The sequence below is a fragment of the Stegodyphus dumicola genome, chromosome 2 (genome assembly GCF_044657685.1).
Source record: "Stegodyphus dumicola isolate Sdum_Otavi_A_Nest chromosome 2, ASM4465768v1".
Lineage (NCBI taxonomy): Eukaryota > Metazoa > Arthropoda > Arachnida > Araneae > Eresidae > Stegodyphus > Stegodyphus dumicola.
The window spans coordinates 8,967,613-8,989,319 of NC_140769.1; the positions used below are offsets into that span (position 1 = coordinate 8,967,613).

The following is a 21,707-nucleotide window of genomic DNA, read 5'->3' on the forward strand; positions in this document are numbered from 1 at the left end:
TCAGCTCAAGGAAAGCAACCATTAAAATTTATATTTTTCATACATCAAATATGTTCGTTTGTTAGGCAAAAGAACAGTTAGAGATGTAGGTCTAAGAATAAGTCAAACGTCTGTGCGTTTTGGTGGAAAATAAGGTAAGCAAAAGTACTTTCAAAGCAAGCACAAGGAATTCCTTGGCTTTACCGAAGTTGTATGTAATTAATGAAAATGATGAACTTGAATATTCAAACTGAGAAGTTAGATAATACTAAATTTGAAATATGACACTTCCACGTGAAAATGGTTTTAATTCAGCCAGAACTTTGGGAAATCACGAGTGTGCAGTTAATCAAGATGGATACTTCTAAAACTTGCTAAGCTGAACTTGAAAAATGGCTAGTAAAAGACCAAAAAACTTTAGGAATTGTTGCTCTGAGCGTGAAATCACCTGAGGTAGTGCACATTAAAAAATGTCAAACTTCATGTGATGTGTAACTGTAACAAAATTCATCAGCCTATAACTTAAATAAGCCTTCTGAAGCAATTGATGTTGAAAAAGATGAACGTGAATGAAAAAGTTAATATTTAATGAGTCTGTAGAAGTCAAAAAGAAAATCTGAATTTCTGAAAGTGTCAATTCTGCTTCACAGCATGTAATACTTAATGATGTATTATGCATTCCCAACCTAAAAATGAACTTAATATAGTGACACAACATAAATGTATTGTTTAACCCTCTGCGTACGGCCCCCAAAATTTCCATTTGATATGAAATCCATCTTGTAATAAGGGTCGCATGAAGATAGCGTCCATAAGTTTATTTTTCTTATTTTCAATACTAATCCCATATTTTCTCTGTGTAGGTTGAGAAAATTATAATATAAATTCGTTTTGTACCTAGATGCCGCTACAGGTTTATGATTATAACTTTACGATGGGTGGTGTCGACAGATGCGAACAGGAGATGTCGTACTACCCTAGTATCCAAAAACAACTTTGTAAATATTACAAGAAAATATTTTTCCATATATTGAATCAAGCAATGTGGAATTGTATATAATGTACAGAAAAATAACAAACACAAAAAATCCTTTCTTGATTTTAAGCCAGCTGTGATCAAGGAAATATTTGACAAATACTCTTTCACTATATGCTCACTCATCCATACAGTCTAGTGATGATAGTACAGTCAAAAGTCGTTAATCCGGACTCGTCGGGACTTCGGCGATTCCGGATTAGGGTTTTTTCCGGATTATAGATCATCAATTTAAATCTGGTAAGATGGCATGCAGAAATTATAAAATTAAAAATATGAAACCGTAATTTATGAAATAAAGAGCAATTATGATCTAAAGGCTATCAAAATTTACAAAAAAAAAAAAAAAAAAAAAGCTTAATATTTATTTGTGTACTTTATTAAACATTTCTTTCAAAGTAAGTTGTTTAAGTTGCTTCATTTTTTGTGCTGATACTTTCTCTTTAATTCTATAAACAGATATAATTTCTTGTTCAGTTCCACTGTTCATGTCCTGTAATTGCTGTGTCGAGAATACCGACTAACTTGTCAATCGAAATTTTTTCAAATTCAATAACCTCTCTGTCACTTTCTTCACTATCGGAAGCGGTACATCGAAACATGCTTTCACTTTGTAAATCCTTTGGTAGCTCCAGAATTGGAAACTCTTTTTGACATAATCAAAAGTTCAAGCTTGCTTTTTATAAAATTGCTCTAAACAGTTTGCAAAAAATAATGAGCCGGATCCCATTAGAAGATTAAGGAACAACACAATCTGCAACATTAACTGAAATAGATAATTAGATAATTTTGGTCTAGCTTATACCGTCCGTTATACATTAAACGTGCATGCGTAAATGTATTATGCGCATGCGTAATGGTATTATGTGCATGCATAAACACATTATGTATTTACGCATGCGCAGAAAGTTTGTAGCTTTGAGGTCCAGATTATAGATCGTTCCGGATTAAAAACTTTGTACTGTATAAACTTATTCGCCTTGTAGGGAGGCATTTTGCAAGCCACATACCACCAAATTCTATAAAAAAAAGGAACCTAGAAGGCAGTGTTCTGTGTGTTGCACCCAAAAAGACAACAATGGGAAAAGATACGCATTTGGTGTAAAGAATGTAAAGTTGGATTATGTTTAGAGCCATATTTCAAAGTTTACCACACTAAATTTGTATAATAACAAGTAAGTACAAATAATGTTATTAGCTGCACAAATTAGTTAACATGTATATTTATCAAAATCAAAAAGATCTTGTGTATTTTATATTTTTATTCTGTGCAAGCTAAAATCGCGTTAGCCATATTGTATATTTAAAAAAAAAATTAAATTGCTTGCATTATACTAATTTTGTTTATAAAGATGTGAATAGTAATATATGAAGATGGAGAAAATATATTAAAGAAAAGTATTTCAGGAGTAGAATGTATCAAAATAGAACAGTATCGTTAAGTGCATAAGTTTGTACTGTCAACCAAAACGAATTATTGCGTCTGCGAGGTCAGACCATGTCATTTCCCACATTGTAACAGCTTGTAAACAGTGACCTGGGGGGCCGCACACATGATTTCTCGTCTCTGCGTGGTTCGCTGCAGTTGTATGGCATTAAGTATGTGTATAGCAAAAATGCAAACCGATATTTTAAAGGAGAATCTTGGTAGAGACAAACATAGAAAATGTATGAGTCTATTAGGTCTTGAACTTTGACTAATTACTTTTTTTTAAATTTCTGTTTTATTCTCTTTGCAGTTAGTTAACAAGTGTTAGGAAATTTGCTGTTTAAAATGCAGCTGTTTATACCAATCAAGTTAATTATTGTTATCCATCTCCTGTTTTTTCTCACCTATCATAGGCTGACATGCCTTGTTCATCTACAGGGTGGTGGTAATTAAATTACCAGATGACAAAATTTAATTTAAAGCTAATTTTACAATGAAACCAGAAATAATTTTTATCGATATAATCTTTAGTTCAAGGAATTTCATTTGTTCTGATTTTTGGGGATGGCAACATAGAACTTATTTGTTTACAGATAAAATGGCATCATGCAGTGAAAAAGCAATGTGTGCTGCCTCATTATGGGAAGTGAAATCTCCAAAAACAGTTTAGAAGTGATTTTGACATGAATTTAATGAACCTCCACCAACAGAACAATGAGTTAAAAGGTGGTTAAAACAGTTTTGAGAGACCAGACATGTTTTGTGTAAAGGAGGTGCAGGTAGGCTAAGTGTCAGTGCTTAAAATGTTTCACCATTCGAGATGTGTTTGTGCACAGTCCCAGTAAATTCATTCACTGTGAAAATAGGAATTCACAGGTCAACTGTTCATAATATTGTTCTCAAGCAATTGAAACTGACTGTGTATAAATTGCAGATTTGTCAACAAATCAAATCTAATGATCAAATCATTCGTAAGGAATGTTCTGCAGATATTCTTGTCCATATCAGTAAGGATAATCAGTTTCTCCAGAAAATCGTATTCCGTCATGAAGCACCATTTCGGGTTTCAGAAGAGGTTATTCAACTTAACTGCAGGATTTGGGGATCAGAAAGCCCACATAGTGTAAGGGAAATTGAGCGAGGTAGCTCTAAAGCATTAATGTTTGGTACACTTTTTTTTTAGAGTCATCAATTAATTCAGACATTCATTTTGATTTGCTGAGATTGTTTGCTGTACTGTATGCAGCTTAACTTTCTTTTCCAGCAGGATGAGGCCTGCTGTCATTGGGCTACACATGCACATGATTTCCTTGATGAAACATTCCCAGATCATTGAATTGATTGAGGTGGACCAATATATGGTCACTGCATTCTTTGGACCTTGCACCGCTCGACTTCTTTTTTGGGGGATGCTTGAAGAACTAAGTTTATGCTGCAGAAATTCGCATCATCAAAGAATTATAAAACCAAATTGCTCCAGAAACAGCTCCTATAACTCTGCTTAATAATGTCTAGAGGTAAATTGAGAACAGACCTGGTATTGTCCGAGCACCTAATAGTGCTCATATTGAAGCATATTAACATAAAATTCTTTCAAGTGCTAAATAAAATTCAGTCAGTCCTTTTTCCCTGTCTCTTATTGTGTATTATTTAAAATGTATTTCTATCTGGTGAATAAATTATGGACACCTGTATTTTGTTAAGCTGAAGGAAAACAACCATTAAAACTTATGTTTCACTTACATTAAATCTACTCCTTTGGTAGGCAATCATGCTTTTTCTACTATATATTATTCTCAGTGCTAAAAAAAAGATGACAGCCCAACCGGTATAGTGATTAGAATCACTGACTGCTGTGCCGAAGGACCCAGGTTTGAATCTCGAAGAAGGCATATATGTTTGTAAATGTATAGTGTGTATCACATAAGGGCACTCTAAATATACAGCAAGCTGAAAGTCCTCTCGAGAGGTTGGTACTAGGGAAAGAGGGATGGAAGACCCTCAGACCCGTCTCCCTGGGATGCTATCTATCAAAATTGGGGGTGTAGCTGAGCTAAATCACACCGTCACCTATAAGGTGCTCAATGCTGTTACCAATGACAGGTGTATCTTGTGCTATTTGCCACGAGGAATTACATGGGCTTGAGCTGGCTATAGGGCATCATTAGTCAACAACAATAACAAAACCACATCTTTTTTAATATCATTAACTAAAGATTTAATGATTTTGAAAGCCATCAATACATAATAACCATTTATTAAGTTAATATAAGAAAAAAATAAAACAAAAAAAAAAGGATTTAAATTTAAAAAAATTATTTTTTTTTAACAATTTGTATCCATAGGTAATTTTTATGAATATTTGAAGCAACATTATGGTCAACAAAAGCTTTTTTACACGTATTCCAAGAATAGAATAAAATGTATTCTATACTTGGTATTTTGTGTCAAACAATTCCCTATCAAATACATAATATTTTGTGTACTTAAGAGGGAATTGTTTGAATTTGTTAGCTTCAATTAATTACACTCTTTGTTATTTAAGTATTCTGTTATCACTACTGGATTCAGAAATGTATGTATGTATGGATTTATGGGTTCAAAATGTATGCATGTATATATGTAAGCACGAATGTATATGTGTGTTTACATATACACATATATGCACATACATACACATGCACATACATTTCTGAATCCGGTCCCCCAATAACAGAACAGTGACACTATGTAAGTATGTAATTTTATAATGAATACAAATAGTTTAGCAGAAACTTTTATTATATCATAAAATATACAATGTATAGCTTAAGAGTGCTTCTTTTAACACTCTTGCTTATCCACACGGTGATGATGTAACTCTCTCTTTGGTATGTACATATAAGCCTTTTTTTTTTTTTTTTTGCTTCACTTTCTCTCCCATATGAAACCATGTCTAAGTTAATCTCTCCCATCAAAGCGGTAGATTGATGTTACAGTCTGTGTACGCTCATTTTTTTCCTTCAGTTTAAAATCAGATACGAAATTCTTTTTAATCTGCAAAACATAATTTCTGTGGAAACATTATATTCATTAACTTAATGTATCATAAAATGTAAATAATTTGGTTTATACTAATTTTATATCAGCAAAAATTTTTGCTTGAAATTTCACATTTAAAAATGTATCATTTTAAATTTTCTATTCTCATATGTTACTCTTAAATTTTTATTAATTTAAATCTTTCTTTAACAGCTTAGAAAATGACTCGATGGGCAAGGTCTGGAAGCACACAGAAACATAAAAAAATGCCTGGTGATGCAACACCTTGGGAGGAATTTTCGAAGCAAATGAAGATACAGCAGAATGTTGGGCATTCTTTTAAAAAGAAAAAAAAATTGGAAAGTTTTATTAAGAAACGTGAAAATACTTCCTCTGAGGACAGCAACAAACATATGAGTTTGCCACAAAATGAAAGTGAGAATGAATTTGCAAATGCTACAGTGCAGAATTCTTTTGTAAAAAGTCTTGAAGGAGATGATGATAGTAAAATAATGTGTAAATCTTCTAAAAGAACACGTGAATTAGATATGTCTGATTTCTCACCAAAGAAGAAGAAAAAGATGTTGAAAAATAAACATGATGTAAATGATTTTTCTGCAGATTTCATTCCTGTAAAACATTCTGAATTAGATGCTGAAGAAAACAATGATAAGAAAATATATAACAGTTTAAAAATTATTGATGGGGTTGCATTTGCATCTAAAAAAGAGTTCAAAAAAGCAATGAGGGAGGAAAAGATTAGGAATAGTATTAATCAAAAGAAATTACTGAAGAACAACGTGGCAGAAAATGCATCAGATTATGGAGATATTAAAACAGAAAAGGTAACTGATAGGAATGGGTCATATAGCTGTTTTCACGCAAAGAATCCAGAATCCATATCTGAAGAGAAACACAGGCAAGATGCAAACAGTAATATTCACAAAATAAAATCTGCAGATGGGATGACACAGTTATCAAAAAAACAACTAAAAAAAGAAAAGAGAAGGAAAAAATTAATGAATATGAGAAACCAGGATTTGACATCAAGCCAGAATGTAAAGGAAAAGATTTCTGAGAGTATGAAAATTGAAAAAGATTTAAATCAAGAAGAATGTGATGCCGTTAGCAACAATGAAACAGATGTTGCTGGTGAATCAAACTTGAAACAAGGATTTAAAAACGTAAAAAATAAAAAAAAATTTAAAAAAAGCAAGTCTTCTTGTCAAAGTTCTGTAGATTGTAAAGATTTGTCTACTGAGGAAGTGAACTCCAAAAAGGTGCCAGAAAAACGGTTTACAAAAATGAAAGAATCATATCTTGAAAAACTTCAGAGAAAAAGAGCTAAAAATGGTATTTTATTACTTCCTGCAAAAATCGAACGTAAATTATATAATATAAAGAGAGCTTTAAGGGCAAAGGGTATGCCTCCTGGGTTGATAAAAGAAATTATAAGGAAAGAAAGACGCAAAGAAGAGCTGAATTTCAGAAAGACTTCTATTTCTAAGGTAAATATGAAGGCTTCATTTTTTGGGGGAGTCGGTTTATTTTTTTTCTTATAAATGTTTGTAAAGCAGAGACCAAAGATGAAAAATTTCATCTGAGAAATCCCTCCCTTACACATATTTAAACTTATTTTTTGTGTATTTACTTTTTGTCAGATTAGCCATAAAGCAGAATACCATAAAACAGAACATATAACCATAAAGCAGAATTGCTTCTTTATGGTTATGTGTATAGATCCAAAATAATTGTAAATATGACACTTACAGCCAACGGACTAGCTTGTGACTTGTTTGCAGGCAGTTACATAGCACTTCACTGTTATATTCCTATATTTATGCACTTTGTTATCAATTAAATATTTTTCATTATTTATACTTAATAATCGTAATTTGTGTAAGGATCATGCTGAAAATAAGTTCTCATCACCAAAAGATGGCATTGCAAAAAAACCAAAATTGTAGGCACAAGCAAAAATTGGTTCTTTTTCAAAATTGGTCCAAGCCAAATTTGGTCCTTTTATGTTTGGCACAAGCCAAACACAAAAGGACCAAAATTGTGTGGCTATCATTCGTGGTAGTTGTAATTTCCCAATCGCATACAGTAACATTGTTGCAGTATGCAAAGATATTTGCTCTTATTTCTTCTTCCACCGTCTGGGATGTGAGTCCATGATAAAGTTTTTGAATGCACAGAAGTTAATGACAATCAAAATCCATTGTCAGTTGTGTTTAGCACATGGACGGGATGTTATGAGCAAGCAGATGGTTCATCGTTGGTGTCAAGATATTTCTGAAAGTAGGCAAAATGTCCATACAAACAGCTTTGCGAATGGCTATGGTTCATTGATGATGACTTTGTGGAATAGGTTTTGGCAGTGCATTCTGTAGAATCGCTGCTTTATGGAACTCAGTAGCCATTTCCGCAGATATCACAAACTGTGGTGCATGAAATCATCACGAAACACCTGTTCCGGAAATTGTGTGCAGGTTGGTGCCAAAGAACCTTACATCCAAGCAACAAATAAAATGCATGGGAGCAGCGCTGACTTTTCTGCAGTGATACTATGATAAAGGCCATGAGTACCCGAACAGATCATTATGGATGATGAGATGTAGGTTGCTCACTTTAGCCCAGAAACTAAGCAACAGCTGATGCATTCGTACCACATTAGATCTCTTGCCAGACCAAATTCAAGCAGTCTCTATTCACATGGAAATTGGTGTGCACAGTCTTCTGGGACAGGAAAGGCATTCTGATCGTTGAATTCTTGCTGAGGGGTGCTATGGTGAATGCTGAATGTTATTGAGAAACACAAGAGAACTTGCTACAAAACATTCAGAATAAGAGACGTGGGATGCTCAGTGCTGGTGTTGGTTTTTGCATCTGAAAAATATTTCTTGCCCGGGCATAACTTTCCTACAGACAAAGATGTGCGGACAACTTTGTGTGATATTAATAAAATACTGGCTCCATTCCCAGGCGGCAGACTTTTATGAACTGGATACAAAAATTTATCCCACGGTATAACAAGTGTTACAATTTAGGTGGCTTTTATGTTGAGAAATAACTGAAATATTGCTGTATCTTTTGTAATAAATCTTCCTAGGTAATGTTTTGTTTCTTTTTATGGGGCATGGAAAACTTACTTTCTGGATGAACCTCATACTTATTGAAGTAATTATGCATTACTTCTATTACATGGTTAAATGAGTAATTTTGTTTTCATTTAAAGTACAGTACAAAGTCTGTAATCTCGACGTCCATTATCCGGAATGATCTGTAATCTGGACCTGTAAAAAGCCACAAACTTTACTCATGCGCGTAATGTATGCTTTATGCATGTACACGTTGAAAGAAATGTTTAATAAAGTAAACAAATAAATATTAAGCTTTTTTTTGTAAAATTTGATACCCTTTAGATCATAATTGCTCTTTATTTCATAAATTATGGTTTCATATTTTTAATTGTATGATTTCTGCATGCCGTCTTACCAGATTTAAATTGATGATCTATAATACGGAAAAACCCCTAATCGGGAATCGCCGAAGTCCCGACGAATCTGGATTACAGACTTTGTACTGTAGTATCATTTATTTTATTAATATCACTGAAGGTGTGAAATAAATATATAACTATTATTATAGCTTTTAAATATCTTCAGATTTGCTTCAACTGCAGAAAGTCTGGTCATCTGTTTGCAGACTGTCCAGTTAAACTGGGTGAATCAGATCAGGGAACTGGAATTTGCTTTAAATGCGGCTCTACGGAACATACATCATACAAGTGTCCTAAAAATATATCAGGTTTGTTTTATTGCATTATCTGTAATGATTTATGATTATAAAATACCTTTAATTTATTGATTGTTTGAAACTGTTCATAAATTTGAAAGCCTGTATAAAATGTTTTAATTAGTATATTCTTAACCACTTGTGCTAAAAAGACGGTCGAGATGCTTTTGTCTCAAACTGCGCACAAAAATGAAAATAACGTGGTGCACACGTCGCCTAACAATGAGATTGTTTATTTCTCGAGTTACAGCTCTAGATTGCACTCGCAGACGCGGAGTGGCATAAATGAGACACTTTACCGCTTGTTATATTGTAGTACACGGCACCGCAACTGTGAAGTTTAGCCGTAGCGCAAGTTGTTAATGTATGAAAATTTCATTTTCTTTAATACTGAAGTTTATTGATATAGTTTGTCTTCAGGAATCATTTTTGAGTAATACAAAATTTTAAATTATCATAGAAAAAAAAAAAAAAAATAACTGAATAATTTTATTTTGTGGACCATCTTAAGTAAATTTGACATTTATTTTTTTAATTTACACTATTCACTTTTAGTCAAGTCAAATCTTCAAATATTTCAACTTTTTAACCCTTTGACGTGCGGTGGTGCGCCCTGAAATCGCCATTTTCCGAATTAATTTTCTCCTCTTTTTCTGAAATTTTTGTGTGAAAATGAATTGATTACTGATCTTTTACATCTAAGTAACACAAAATGACTGTAGAATCATATATGTTTTAGGTATTAATACTTCAGATCGGATGCCTTTTAAAATTCGTTTTCGATGAGACAAAATAACTTTTATTAATATAAACGACTTTAAATTTCAAAAGTTAGTCATCATACATCATGTTTTCTATCATAAACAATTGCAGTAATTAAACTGCATATATAAAAAAAAAACCTCTATATGTATGGCATCTGCTATGTGGTTTCAGGGCACAACCACTGTGCCGCAAAACATTGTGTCACAATGCAATCCTCTAGAAGCTCGTTGGTCGCACCTTGGAACCACTGGCGTTTGCTTCTCAATGGCGTTCGCTTGCTTTTCAAATAGGAATGTTTATTTTTATGCGGATATAGATAAAGGGCTTTGGAACTACAGAGTTATTACTAAAAAATACATGCACCTGCCCAGTAAAAAGGTCTTTCTTTTCCAAATACTTTTCTCTGACATCAGCACACTTGCTCCCCAAGCTAGTATTGTGATTTTATAAATTATTTCCTGTGGCTTAAATTTAATGTAAATATACTTTGCTATAATTAAAAATAGAAATTTCGTAAAAGTTTTATTTAAATTAAAAATATTTTCTGATTATTTTGGGACGAAATACGAATAAAATAAGTATGAATGGGAAACAAACGATCCGTACAAAGCCAAACAGACCAAGCCCCCCCCCCATTAACATAAAAAACCACAAATTTCATGAGCCAGATGAAAAGAAACTAAATAACGCTGGACATATACCAGTGAAATTTAAATCCAGGCAGTGTACATTTTGTAGCACAAGGAAGGAACCTCATAGAACAAGATGCATGTGGGAAACGTGCAATGTGGGTCTATGCATGTACCAAAGTAACAAAACATGCTTTAAACAGTGTCAAAAAAATACATTTGTTCTTTGAAATAAAAAAAAAACCCACTGAGTTCCTTTTTTATCTTTATTTTATTGAGTTTTTAATCCATTTATCCAAATGTCCTTATTATGTAGGTACTTATATTTTCACTGCTATAGAAAAATTACATAAATGTTTATTTTTTAATTTTTTCTGAAGATTTACTTTGTAAAATAATGTAAAAAAATTATATATAATGCAATTCATACATGCATTTTTTTAAAATCCTTAAATTTCGTCATTTATTGGAAATGCGCGCGGTAACTGTAAAGAACTGTACCAAACCTCATGAGTGTCAAATGAGAGGAAAATCAATATTTGTTTATACCACAGGGTTGCCACGCTACCTGGAAAACCGGGAAAAGTCAGGGAATTCGGAAATTGACCAAAAAATTCAGGGAAAAGTCAGGGAATTTAAGTGTTTTAGTCAAAATCTGGAAAAGTCAGGGAATTTCATACAACGATCCCGCCAGAAAAGGCGAGTTTTGCGCCGACGTCGGAAGAGATCACTTTTTTGGCGAATTGTGTATCACGTGAGTGTCATTCGGGCAGCTGGCATAGAGCCAATTTTCGCAGCTCCAATTTGATTTTTTTTTTTAGAAAAGCAAGCAAGTATCCCGCAACTTTTGGTTTCCAGTAACCTCGAGAATCGCATGTGCAGTGCATGAACTAAAGAAAGTACCTGTTCTCGTATAAAACAAAATGGGTTTAATCCTAGTATACGGTACCATGAAGGTTAGAATTAAAAAAATATGTATTGTAAAGAAGGAAAACCTCTCTACAACAAACTTGGCTCGGTTCCATCATAGCGGGAAACAGCTGTGCATGCGCGATATATCTGTCGCCAAAACTCGAAACCGGTGTCGAAGTTCGAAGGTCACGTTATCAAGAGTTCATAAAATGAATATCGTTTAAAATGTCTTTAAACTCTAAAGGAAAAGAAAATATTTTTTGGCGCAAGTAAATTAATTCATGGATTAGTTATTTTGAAGGGGGAAAAATAAATCTACGAAAATCCGTCTTTAAAATTATTGCGAAAAATCCAAGAAAAAACGTTCTTTGATAAAACGTTTCTTCTTGGATTTTTCGCAATAATTTAAAAACGGATTTTCGTAGTTTTCTTTTTTGTCAAAGAACGTTTCTTCTTAACACGTGTTTCTCAATTTCCTGTGCACATCGCGGAGAGGGAAATTCTGGCTGTTCCGTCGTCAAATCCCTTGGCAAATTTTCCCTCCGCTTTTTACATAGACTTTCTTTGGTCAGAATAATCTCCATATATGGTACAGCGGGATTTGGTGATGCGGGATGAGCAGTAAACGGGTCATTTTGTTCTTGGCGACAATTTTCAAAATCATGCGAAGGCCGTATCATATACTAGGATTTTACCGCAAAATCTTTTTTTTCTTTTTAATAAATACCTTGTCATTTTGCAGTAAAATAAAAAAAATAGTAATCAATCATCTAGGATAACCATATAGAACTATATTCGCTAAAATATCGTTGATTATTCTAATTAAATTTTTAAGTAATTATCTTTATTTTTATGTTATTCATATCATTTAATGTTGCTTCTTCCCTCTAAATTTATTTATCATTAGTAAATAATATTTCCAAATTTCAGGAAATTTTCTCTGGCATAATCCTGAAATTAATTCTAGCAGTATGATGACATCACGAAATTTAATGCACATATTTTTTCCTTATGTATGCTGCAAAATAAATATAAAATACCTCAATTTAGTAAAAAAATATCATTAAATAGATTTCTTTCTTTCGTTTAGCTGCAGAATGTCTGCAAAAAAAGCCTTATTTTATTCCAGATTGGGCAGATTCAAATTTCAATCTTCAGTGGAGAAAACAACTCCTATTATAATTATATTTGTGTTTTCAAGTGTTAAGGTGCCTTTTAAGAATACACCTCACACAAATTAAATTTACCTAAAATCTAACCTAACTTTTAGCATTGCGTTGTGATTTATAAGAACCGGATTAGCCTTGTGTTGAACTGGGGATGATCATGAGTAATAATTAAATAAAACGTACAGTTGGTTATCCAATGTATATATCTTAAATTTTATTAAGTTTTTTAAGCGGAAAAGTAAACAAAATTATCAAACAAAGTGTACCAAGAATAATTAAGAATAAATGTCCTCTGGGATTTATTGAATAATTAAGTGAATTTGCTACACAGTACAAGTAATACCATAATTAATTTACCTCTTAGCACAGCCAACGTACATTACGCGGATAGACTGGAATTTTCTCGAAACATACCTGGAAAAGTCAGGGAATTTCATTCTCCTCTTTGAGTGGCAACCCTGATACCAAAACTTAAGAAACTAGTACGATGAACGAGCTACTTTTAGAAAAGGAAATCCCTTACCACTCATACCAGCTTGATTTTGAAAAGCCAATACGTGTAATTTTGAAGAGAACATCCTACAAGACCTTAAATGCAAAAACTTTCCCATAGAAAAAGTAAAGCAGTTCTCAAAATGACATAATGGTGAAATAATTAAACTTCCTATCTATCTACTTGAGCTCAAAAGGACCCTAGAAGGTAACAAGATTCATGAGCTTAAACATCACTATCAAAAAGTTTTGCCCTAAGAAGCAACCTGTTCAATGCTACCGCTGCCAGCATTTCGGCCACTCACAATCATGCTGCAGTAACCCCATTAGATGCGTTAAATGTGGACAACAGCACAGGAGCAATCGATGTTCTATGAAATCGAAAGACAAGCCCAAATGTATATTTTGTGGACTTTGCCATGTAAGTAGTTACAGAGGTTGTAACGAGTACAAAAAAGGATTTGAAAGGAAAAGTAGTACACCACAGACTAAAGCTCCCAAATTAATGGAGGAAAATTTTCCCAGACCAAAGACTACTGAGTTCTTAGCGCTGAACAAACCACCCCAAGCTACTTATAGTGAGCAAGTACAATTATGCCCTTACTGAAGGACATCAATGATGCTATGGCATGGATACCAGATTAACGTGTTCTTAACCTCAATTAACTCGTGCATAGGACAAATCAGAGCTGCTAAAAGTCTGGCAGAGAAGCTACAAACAGGTTTTCAGGCAGCCATGCTCCTCATAAACTTTGCAGAATTGGAGAATTAGAAAAGTAAAAGCACCTCTCCTACTACGAACCAATCAGATTACAGGAAATTCACGCAGCTATATTCTTGACGTCACAATCCTAATTCTATCTTCCTCTACTCATGCAGCAGCGGCCTAACCGTTTCTTTCCATCATCGGAGTAACTCCGAATTTGTTATATGTAAGGCTCTTGATCAGGAATCCTTTTCTGGAATTCTCTGTCAACTGTCATCTTTGTTATGATAGAAAAGCCCTGTTTTTCTCCATGCGTTACATGCAGGGTGAGGCTTATTAGCCCAGGGGCCTGATTTCATGTGCTTACGCACCTGAGCCTTCTATAATTTCGTTTTCTAGTGTAAATAATTATGTTATTTTATTATTTTTGTTACTAATATCAAGTGGAATTCAATATAAGAATCTGTTTAAATTAACAGATGTGAAAGAGATCTGGTAGTAAGTAAACAAAAATACATACTTCTTTATATGACTCAGATTTAGAAGCAGTGGTACTGTAGAAATGTAGAAGGCGTAGAATTTAAATCTATAATGAACAGCAAAAATTTTGATTGCGTAGAATGTTGTTCTATTATGAATAGGAAACTGGCAGCCAAGGCAGATTAAATCTTCTTTTTTATTTCAGTAAACATGTTGGCCTCAAACAACTCAGCACATTACTTGTGCCTATTTAAAAATGTGTATATTATTGATAGCTTTGCAGTAAAACTAAAGCAACAGGCAGCAGTCCAGCTGGGCCAAAGAGTAGAAAGCAAGTGCATTGTGTTCAGGATGAAACCTTAATTCAAAAATGAATTAGTTTCAGTTCTCAATGCATTTAATTGGATAATTAATGCTGCTGTAAAATTATTATTGGCTGTTTGAGCTTTACCTACATTTCATCACCAGCATTATTCAAGAATCATATGACATGATTAGTCTCGGAATGATGCTGAGGAGAAAGAGTTACTATTTTTAGAATATAGAGAGAAAATAAATTTAAGCATTAAGAAGCTATTGCTAATTTAAATTATAATTTACCATACTATGACTTCGTTGATTCCAGATATTATATCATCAATTTAAATCTAGTAAGATGACATGTAGACATGACAACATTGAGGCTTCACTCATTTTTTAGGTTTGAAAGAAAAATGAACTCCCCCAACAACCAATCACGGCTGATTGTGGCTAATATCAATACGTCAATTAATGTATACTGGCTATGGTGCAATTACCTATTCAGCGGATGTGTGAAAATGACCTGCAGGAATCTCGATTAGTCCTTGCATTTACCGTACACCTGCTGCAGGTATTTTTTTGGGTGGGGGGGGGAATTATATTCTTCATTTGTAGTCTTCGTAAAGTTTTTTTTTATTTTTCTGGCTAGTGGTCATTCCAGATACTAGAAATCTGGATTTCAGACTTTATATTGTATAACTTAAAATAGCCTCCATAAACCATCTTAAATCTTTGCAATGCCTAAACAGTATGTGATGATTCTATGAATCACTTGCTGAGTGAATATTTCTGACTGCCCACTCCTGTATGTAGGCAGTGGTAAATGCCATGACAAGATCAATATTTGGCCTTCTCATGTCTGGATTGTCCAGAAAGTGGAGGAGATTTGTTATTGTTAGCATTGATGAACAGTAACATATCTGAAGCATAAAAGTTCCAAACTGAAATAGCATGTTGAGCTTCTCTGTTGGCATTCCAAAGAGAGTTTGTTGTGTTTATGTCCCCTGCTACTGTGCCATAGTATGCCAAGTGGCTGTCTGGGAAAAGCTGTGCCTGATTCTAAAATGCAATGGGTTCATGGCAGAGTTGTATGAAGATGTAATATCTAGCAAAATGTTAATCTCTTGGTATAGCATTCAGTCTATTATTTGTGCTTTAATTTCTAACTTAATATAAACAAAATGTGGTACTAAATTTATTATCAGTTGTAGAAGTCAAAAGATTTTCCAATGTTTAATTTCTACAAATAATATAGTACTCAAATACATAAAGATGATAGTGTCGGGGACGATTACTCGAGTTTTACAGGATTTCTCTACAGTAATTGATCTTTACTCCAAATTGAATTGACTAAAATGCTTTATGAGAATAAGTTCTTTGAGTAACAACTATTCGCGGAAATATTTGGCCTGACTAGAATTGCCGGTTTGGCTTTAACTTATAACTCGAGTAAAGACGAAACACTTTCATATTTACGTATTTTTATCAATTATTGATCATTGAACGGGAGTTGGTTTGTTCCCCTTGAAAAGTCAACTAATTTCCGATCAATGACAATAATTACATGTTTTAATTTTTAGTTTTACAATTGTAATATTATTCTTCGTGATGATTTAACTCCAGTCCCCGTTAAAACATTATTAACATTTTGCTTTCAAATTACTTCAAGACATCTTTCAAAATATAACTTACCAGTATGGATGCACACTTTTAAAATAATTCTACTTTAATTAAACTTAGGAGATAATATAATCAATTAATCAATACTGTTTAGGAAATAAATTATATATATATATATATATAAATAATTCAGTATACATTTCCTCACAATTAGACATTTATTATTTCAGAAATATGTAATTAAAATAATATACAGTTAAATATTAGATCATTAAGTTTCATGTACTGCCAGATGAAGTTTAAAAAAGTGGTCAGTGAATTAATCATAAAAAACATGATATCCAGTGATTACCAAACTTGCACATTGGTTTTTAATGGAAAATTTTCTTGGTACAGTTTGACGTGACAATATAGTGGTATATTATTTAAAAGAGTATTGTAGCATAATATTTTAAATACACTGATTTAATAATAATAGTTCATTGCACAGTCTAGTCAATCTGAATTTTTTCTTTCTTTAGTTCTGTGTTTTTTGGTGGATTTATTCTACCTATTGAATTGAACTGTCTCAATAGCTGATACTGAAAGTGGCAATCAAGAGTGATGAATAATTGAGTTTCCACTTATTTTGCTATCAAATGTGAACATTCTTTTTCAAAATACCGTAGGATAAGTATTCTTTTCCGAGATCTGGGAATTTTTCGATTTTTTTTTTACATTGTAACATTAATAAATAAACAAGGTATAATGCTATAAAGCACAATTTACAATACAGTTCTTAGCAAAAGCGGAATTGCTATGTAATTGATTGAAAGTGTCTTTTTAATTTTTTCATGATAAAAGTCTTTTCCATACAATTGTCTCATAATATGCTTCAGTTTTCTGTATAAAATAAATTGTACACTTTTCCCTCTTTTTTTTTTTTTTTTTCCAAAATATTTCTGCCTTTTTGTTATTACAGAATTGGTAGGGGTAATTTTTCTTTAGGATTTTAGACATTGCACCTTGGAAAGTTTAGAAGGAATTTGAAGGCAAAATTTATAGACCTACATATCTAGAACATTTCAGAAAAATGTGACAAAATGAAAAATGTCTCCATGGTATTAACATGTAATGCATGTATTTTACAGAAGGTTTATGATGAATTTTTACTTTTTGGAGAGCGCCTGGAAGAACAATGAAAACAATGTTTCAATGCTTTACTTCTGATACTAAAATCTTTTTTTTAACATGTTTATCTTTCTTACTTTTTACTAGACACAAGCATAGAAAATATCAAAAATGCTTCTGATCTTATCACATGAGCAGGCAATTATAGAAAGGAATTTTTTATTAGTAAAAAAGTCAGAAACTGACAATTTAAACAATTCATCTAATGTGTCTTAATGTATCATACACAGGGCTAGAGCTAAGCATTTTCTCACCTGATGTAATATCTGTGGATTATAAATTCTTTTGCCTAGCGCCTTTCTAAATTCTGCTTCGAATCTCTAAATTCTGAAAGTTTTGCCATTCCTAGATTTTCTTGCTTGGTGTGTCACTAAATTCTAAAAATTCTGCCACACCGGCTCTATAACTATATACCGGCTGTAACTGGACTTTACCATATATATTTCATATTTCTTCTGAATGTTTTATATTACCAAAGAAATAAAATTTTTTAGCTTTTTTCATACATTCTAAATGTATTTAGATTTTTTAGAATAACAGAAATCTTCAATGAAATCCAAAAATTCTGAAAAAAAAAGGGAAAGTTATTGAAGAAAGAAACTGAATACTTGCTGCATTAGTTCTTGCCAGCTCTGATAATTTGTCATTATTCATCTTTGCATTATCGCTGCTAACATTTGAATTTGTTATGATGATAGAGTTACTGAGGCAGCTTAAATTAAAATTAAATTGTATAGTCTTTGACCACTAATCCACATTTTTAATTTGAATTTGACTCTTCTTAATTACATCTCTACGAGCTGTTAGCATAACAACATGCCTTTATGTTCTAAGTTTTTTTTTTAAATAAGAGGCTTATTTAAACTGACTTTGCAGTTGCTTTTAGACGTAGGGATAATTTGTTTAACGTCTATTGGTGGGGGGGGGGTGTTAAACTACTTAATTTTCGCCAGATCAAGTAAACCATCATAGGTACATTGTGGAGAACTTGACAAGTTAGTAGATAAAGCACACAGATAGTAATGAGAACATTGGGTGGGGGATTTGCGTATTGAGACAAATTTTATAATTGTTAGAAAAGAGGCTTAAAGAGAAAAAAAAATCGATATAAATAATTAGCCAAAATGTCTGGGAAGGCTTCAAAATAAAAACATGCATACATATGTTGTTGAGTGTTGTTGCTACAAAACATAAATGTTTTGTAGCTTTTAATCCTAATATCATTTAATAATCAATGTCATAAATTACATGTATTTTAAACTGTGAAATTTTATTAGATTTTTATTTTAATAGGGCATTTTTTAACAAATATTGCTAAAAAATAAATAAAATTTAATAGTGGCCATGTAAATCCATAATGACTAAGGTTATCTAACTACGTGATTTAATTATTTATAACTGCTTACCTTTAAAAATTATCTCTGCATATTAAAGCGAGTTATTGCCTTTCATTAATGCTTACTGTGGTCATAATATAAAACACAAAAATGTAAAAATTCATGTAAAACTTACTTTTTGCGTCTAGTGAGACTTAATACAAAACGACTTGTTGCCTCTGGTGCTTTAGTAGCTTATTGGAACCTTAAAGTATATTAATTTACAACCCCTGGAATTCTACATAGAGCTATGGCACTAACTGCATCATAGAGAGCCCAATTAACTTTCAAAACTTGCCAACCATGTCTACATCAGGGTTTCAGGTTTGTTCTGATCAGTAGCTCTCTCTCTAGGCAAGTAGCAGCGGTGACAATAGCCAATCTTTTGTTAAGAATCACACTGATTATGATTTTATTTCTCATTTTGACCTATGCTTCTTGACATAAAATCTATCTGCTATTTACTAAACTTCTAGACTGAGTGAGTATGTGACAAAATGAGATGTAAAAAAAATCAACAAAAAGCTACCTGTTAGTAAAACGTAAATAAAATATCATTTACCTTCTTTCAATAATGTCCAACTGTTATAAGTATAAAATATTCAATGCTACTTGATAAATTTCATAAAGTTTTTTTATTCCCAAACTTATTAATAATTATGTTAACTAAGTTATGTTTAATAATGAAGTATCCTACTTATGGATCTATTTTATTTTTAGGATGGTATTACAAAAGTAAAGTTCAGTATAGATACAATTTTTCATTGAATTTAATCAGTTCTCATTTGCTTATAGGTCTTTAATTTCAGAGTGCAGAAATGTGAATAAACACTCTATTATTTATTATATGAGCAATTAATGAAACAACACGTGAAGTAAATAAAATCTGCATTAAAAATGTGTTCATGATTTGTGTCTTGCAAATGCTACATCTTTCTATCATAAAAATCCCTTTTTAATTTTTTTTAAATTTTATGTTTTGGTAAGTGGCAGTGTTAAAAAAAGTAGTAGATAAAAAGATTAATTTTTATACATACAATATTTAAATCACTGATTATTTATTTCCAGGTAATGCAAATCCGTATAAAATTGGAGCAATTCATATTTTATTATAGTTAAAAAAATACCTCCTTTAAAATTATTTTGCAGGTTTTCCTTTAGCAAAGTGTTTCATCTGTTCACAGCAAGGCCACATTAGTAAAGACTGCCCTCGTAACAAGCATGGTATATACCCAAAAGGTATACTTTTTTTTACCCTCACTTTTTTTATAATATTTGATGATACTCATGCATAACGACACATTTTAATATTGAATATATATTGCGTATAACAATGTATTTCAAATTTCAGGAGGGAAGTGCAGTATATGTGGAAATGTCAATCATTTAAGGAAAGATTGCCCATTAAGCAAGAAAAGTATGCAAATTGTTTTCTTCCCAGTTATATATATTCTTAATTTATTTATTAAATTTTTATATAATATGAATAGAGAAATTATAAAATTACTAGATTTAAGTATTGATAATTAAAAAATTTTGAAGTACTTCTGTATATAAATGCAATATAATTAAAAAATCTACACACCATGGGATCAAAGTTTGGTCAGATTTTGTCATGTCTATAACCTTATTCACATGCAATGCTCTTTCGCACAGCCACCATTTGTATTAGGGAGAAACTGCAATATGAAGCAGTTTCGTCTTTAGGACCAGTTCAGATGCACATCGTCTTTCACCTTTTAACCCACACGCCACTGCAAGTGATGAATGATGTCACACACACGAATCGGATTGGCGGATTTTTAACATTTGCTTACATCTTTTTTGAAATCGTTTAGTATTGCTATAGAATGCAATGGGAGTTTAACTCTTTAATTAATTAAAATATACCTAAATAAATTTAAAATGCAAATTATATACGAGACCAAATGGTTAAAAGAAAAAAATTCATGTATGCTGCTGAATGGTTTTAAATAAATGTTTTGTGGCTATTAAAATTTCAAACTTTGCTTTTTGAAAAAAATTAGTAAAATGATAAATTAATAGTAATTATGGTTACAAATGAAAACACTGTGGCAAAAACATCGCAGATGAAAACATCATAGAGAAAACAAAGCGGTTCAAAAACACCATGGTAAAAATTTAAAGTACTTACAAATCATCTCATGATGATAACATTGCACACACAAATTTTCCAGGTTTTAAACAAGATAGAATTTTCACTAAGACAATAATAGTTTAACTAACATGAAAGAAAATAATTCGATAATTAACTAAGTAATCTGTATGGAAGTAACCTGATGCAGTTATTTATCTTTCCTTTTTCTAAAATTTTTTAGACTGTATGTTCCATGAAAAATTATCAGTAAAACTTTATTAAAAAAAACTAATAAAATTTGTAATTAACTATGTAAATTTAAAATTAAGTGCTGTAAGTTGCATTAATTTTCTTTTCACTTTTAGTTTTTAAATGTTTAAATTTCCTTCTTATTTTTACAACAAAAAGTTATTAGTTCATTCAAAAATATGCAGTATAGAAGTAAAAATATCCCTCTTTCCTTCTTGTGCTCCCAAATCATTATGTGAAAATGCACATATTTTTAAAACCTAAAAAAACGCATGTGTGCGATATTATCGTCATGCGATGATTTGTAGGTCATTTTATTTTACCATCATATTTTAGAACTGCGATGTTTTCTCTTTGCTGTCTTTTCTCCCATAATGTTTTGTACTATGAAGTTTTCGCCCTGTGTTGTTTCCGGAGGGCACCTATTAATATTAATTATAAATGTTTTACTATTGATTATACTGATTGATAGAAAATC

At 32.0% G+C, this 21,707-nt stretch overlaps 1 protein-coding gene across 3 annotated transcripts in view; it reads left to right on the forward strand.

The window, feature by feature from the left end:
* LOC118200364 (uncharacterized) overlaps positions 1-21,707 on the forward strand; it is a 48,415-nt gene that overhangs the window by 22,147 nt on the left and 4,561 nt on the right. For 2 of the 3 annotated variants that reach the window (XM_035372325.2, XM_085810420.1), the window contains 4 exons: positions 5,679-6,973; positions 9,134-9,275; positions 20,032-20,121; positions 20,234-20,299. In XM_035372325.2, the coding sequence (XP_035228216.2) occupies positions 5,687-6,973; positions 9,134-9,275; positions 20,032-20,121; positions 20,234-20,299 (1,585 nt within the window). In that variant the 5' untranslated portion in view covers positions 5,679-5,686. Of the gene's footprint in view, positions 1-2,059; positions 2,191-5,678; positions 6,974-9,133; positions 9,276-20,031; positions 20,122-20,233; positions 20,300-21,707 lie in introns of those variants that run through there. The other variant, XM_085810421.1, reaches the window with a different exon arrangement.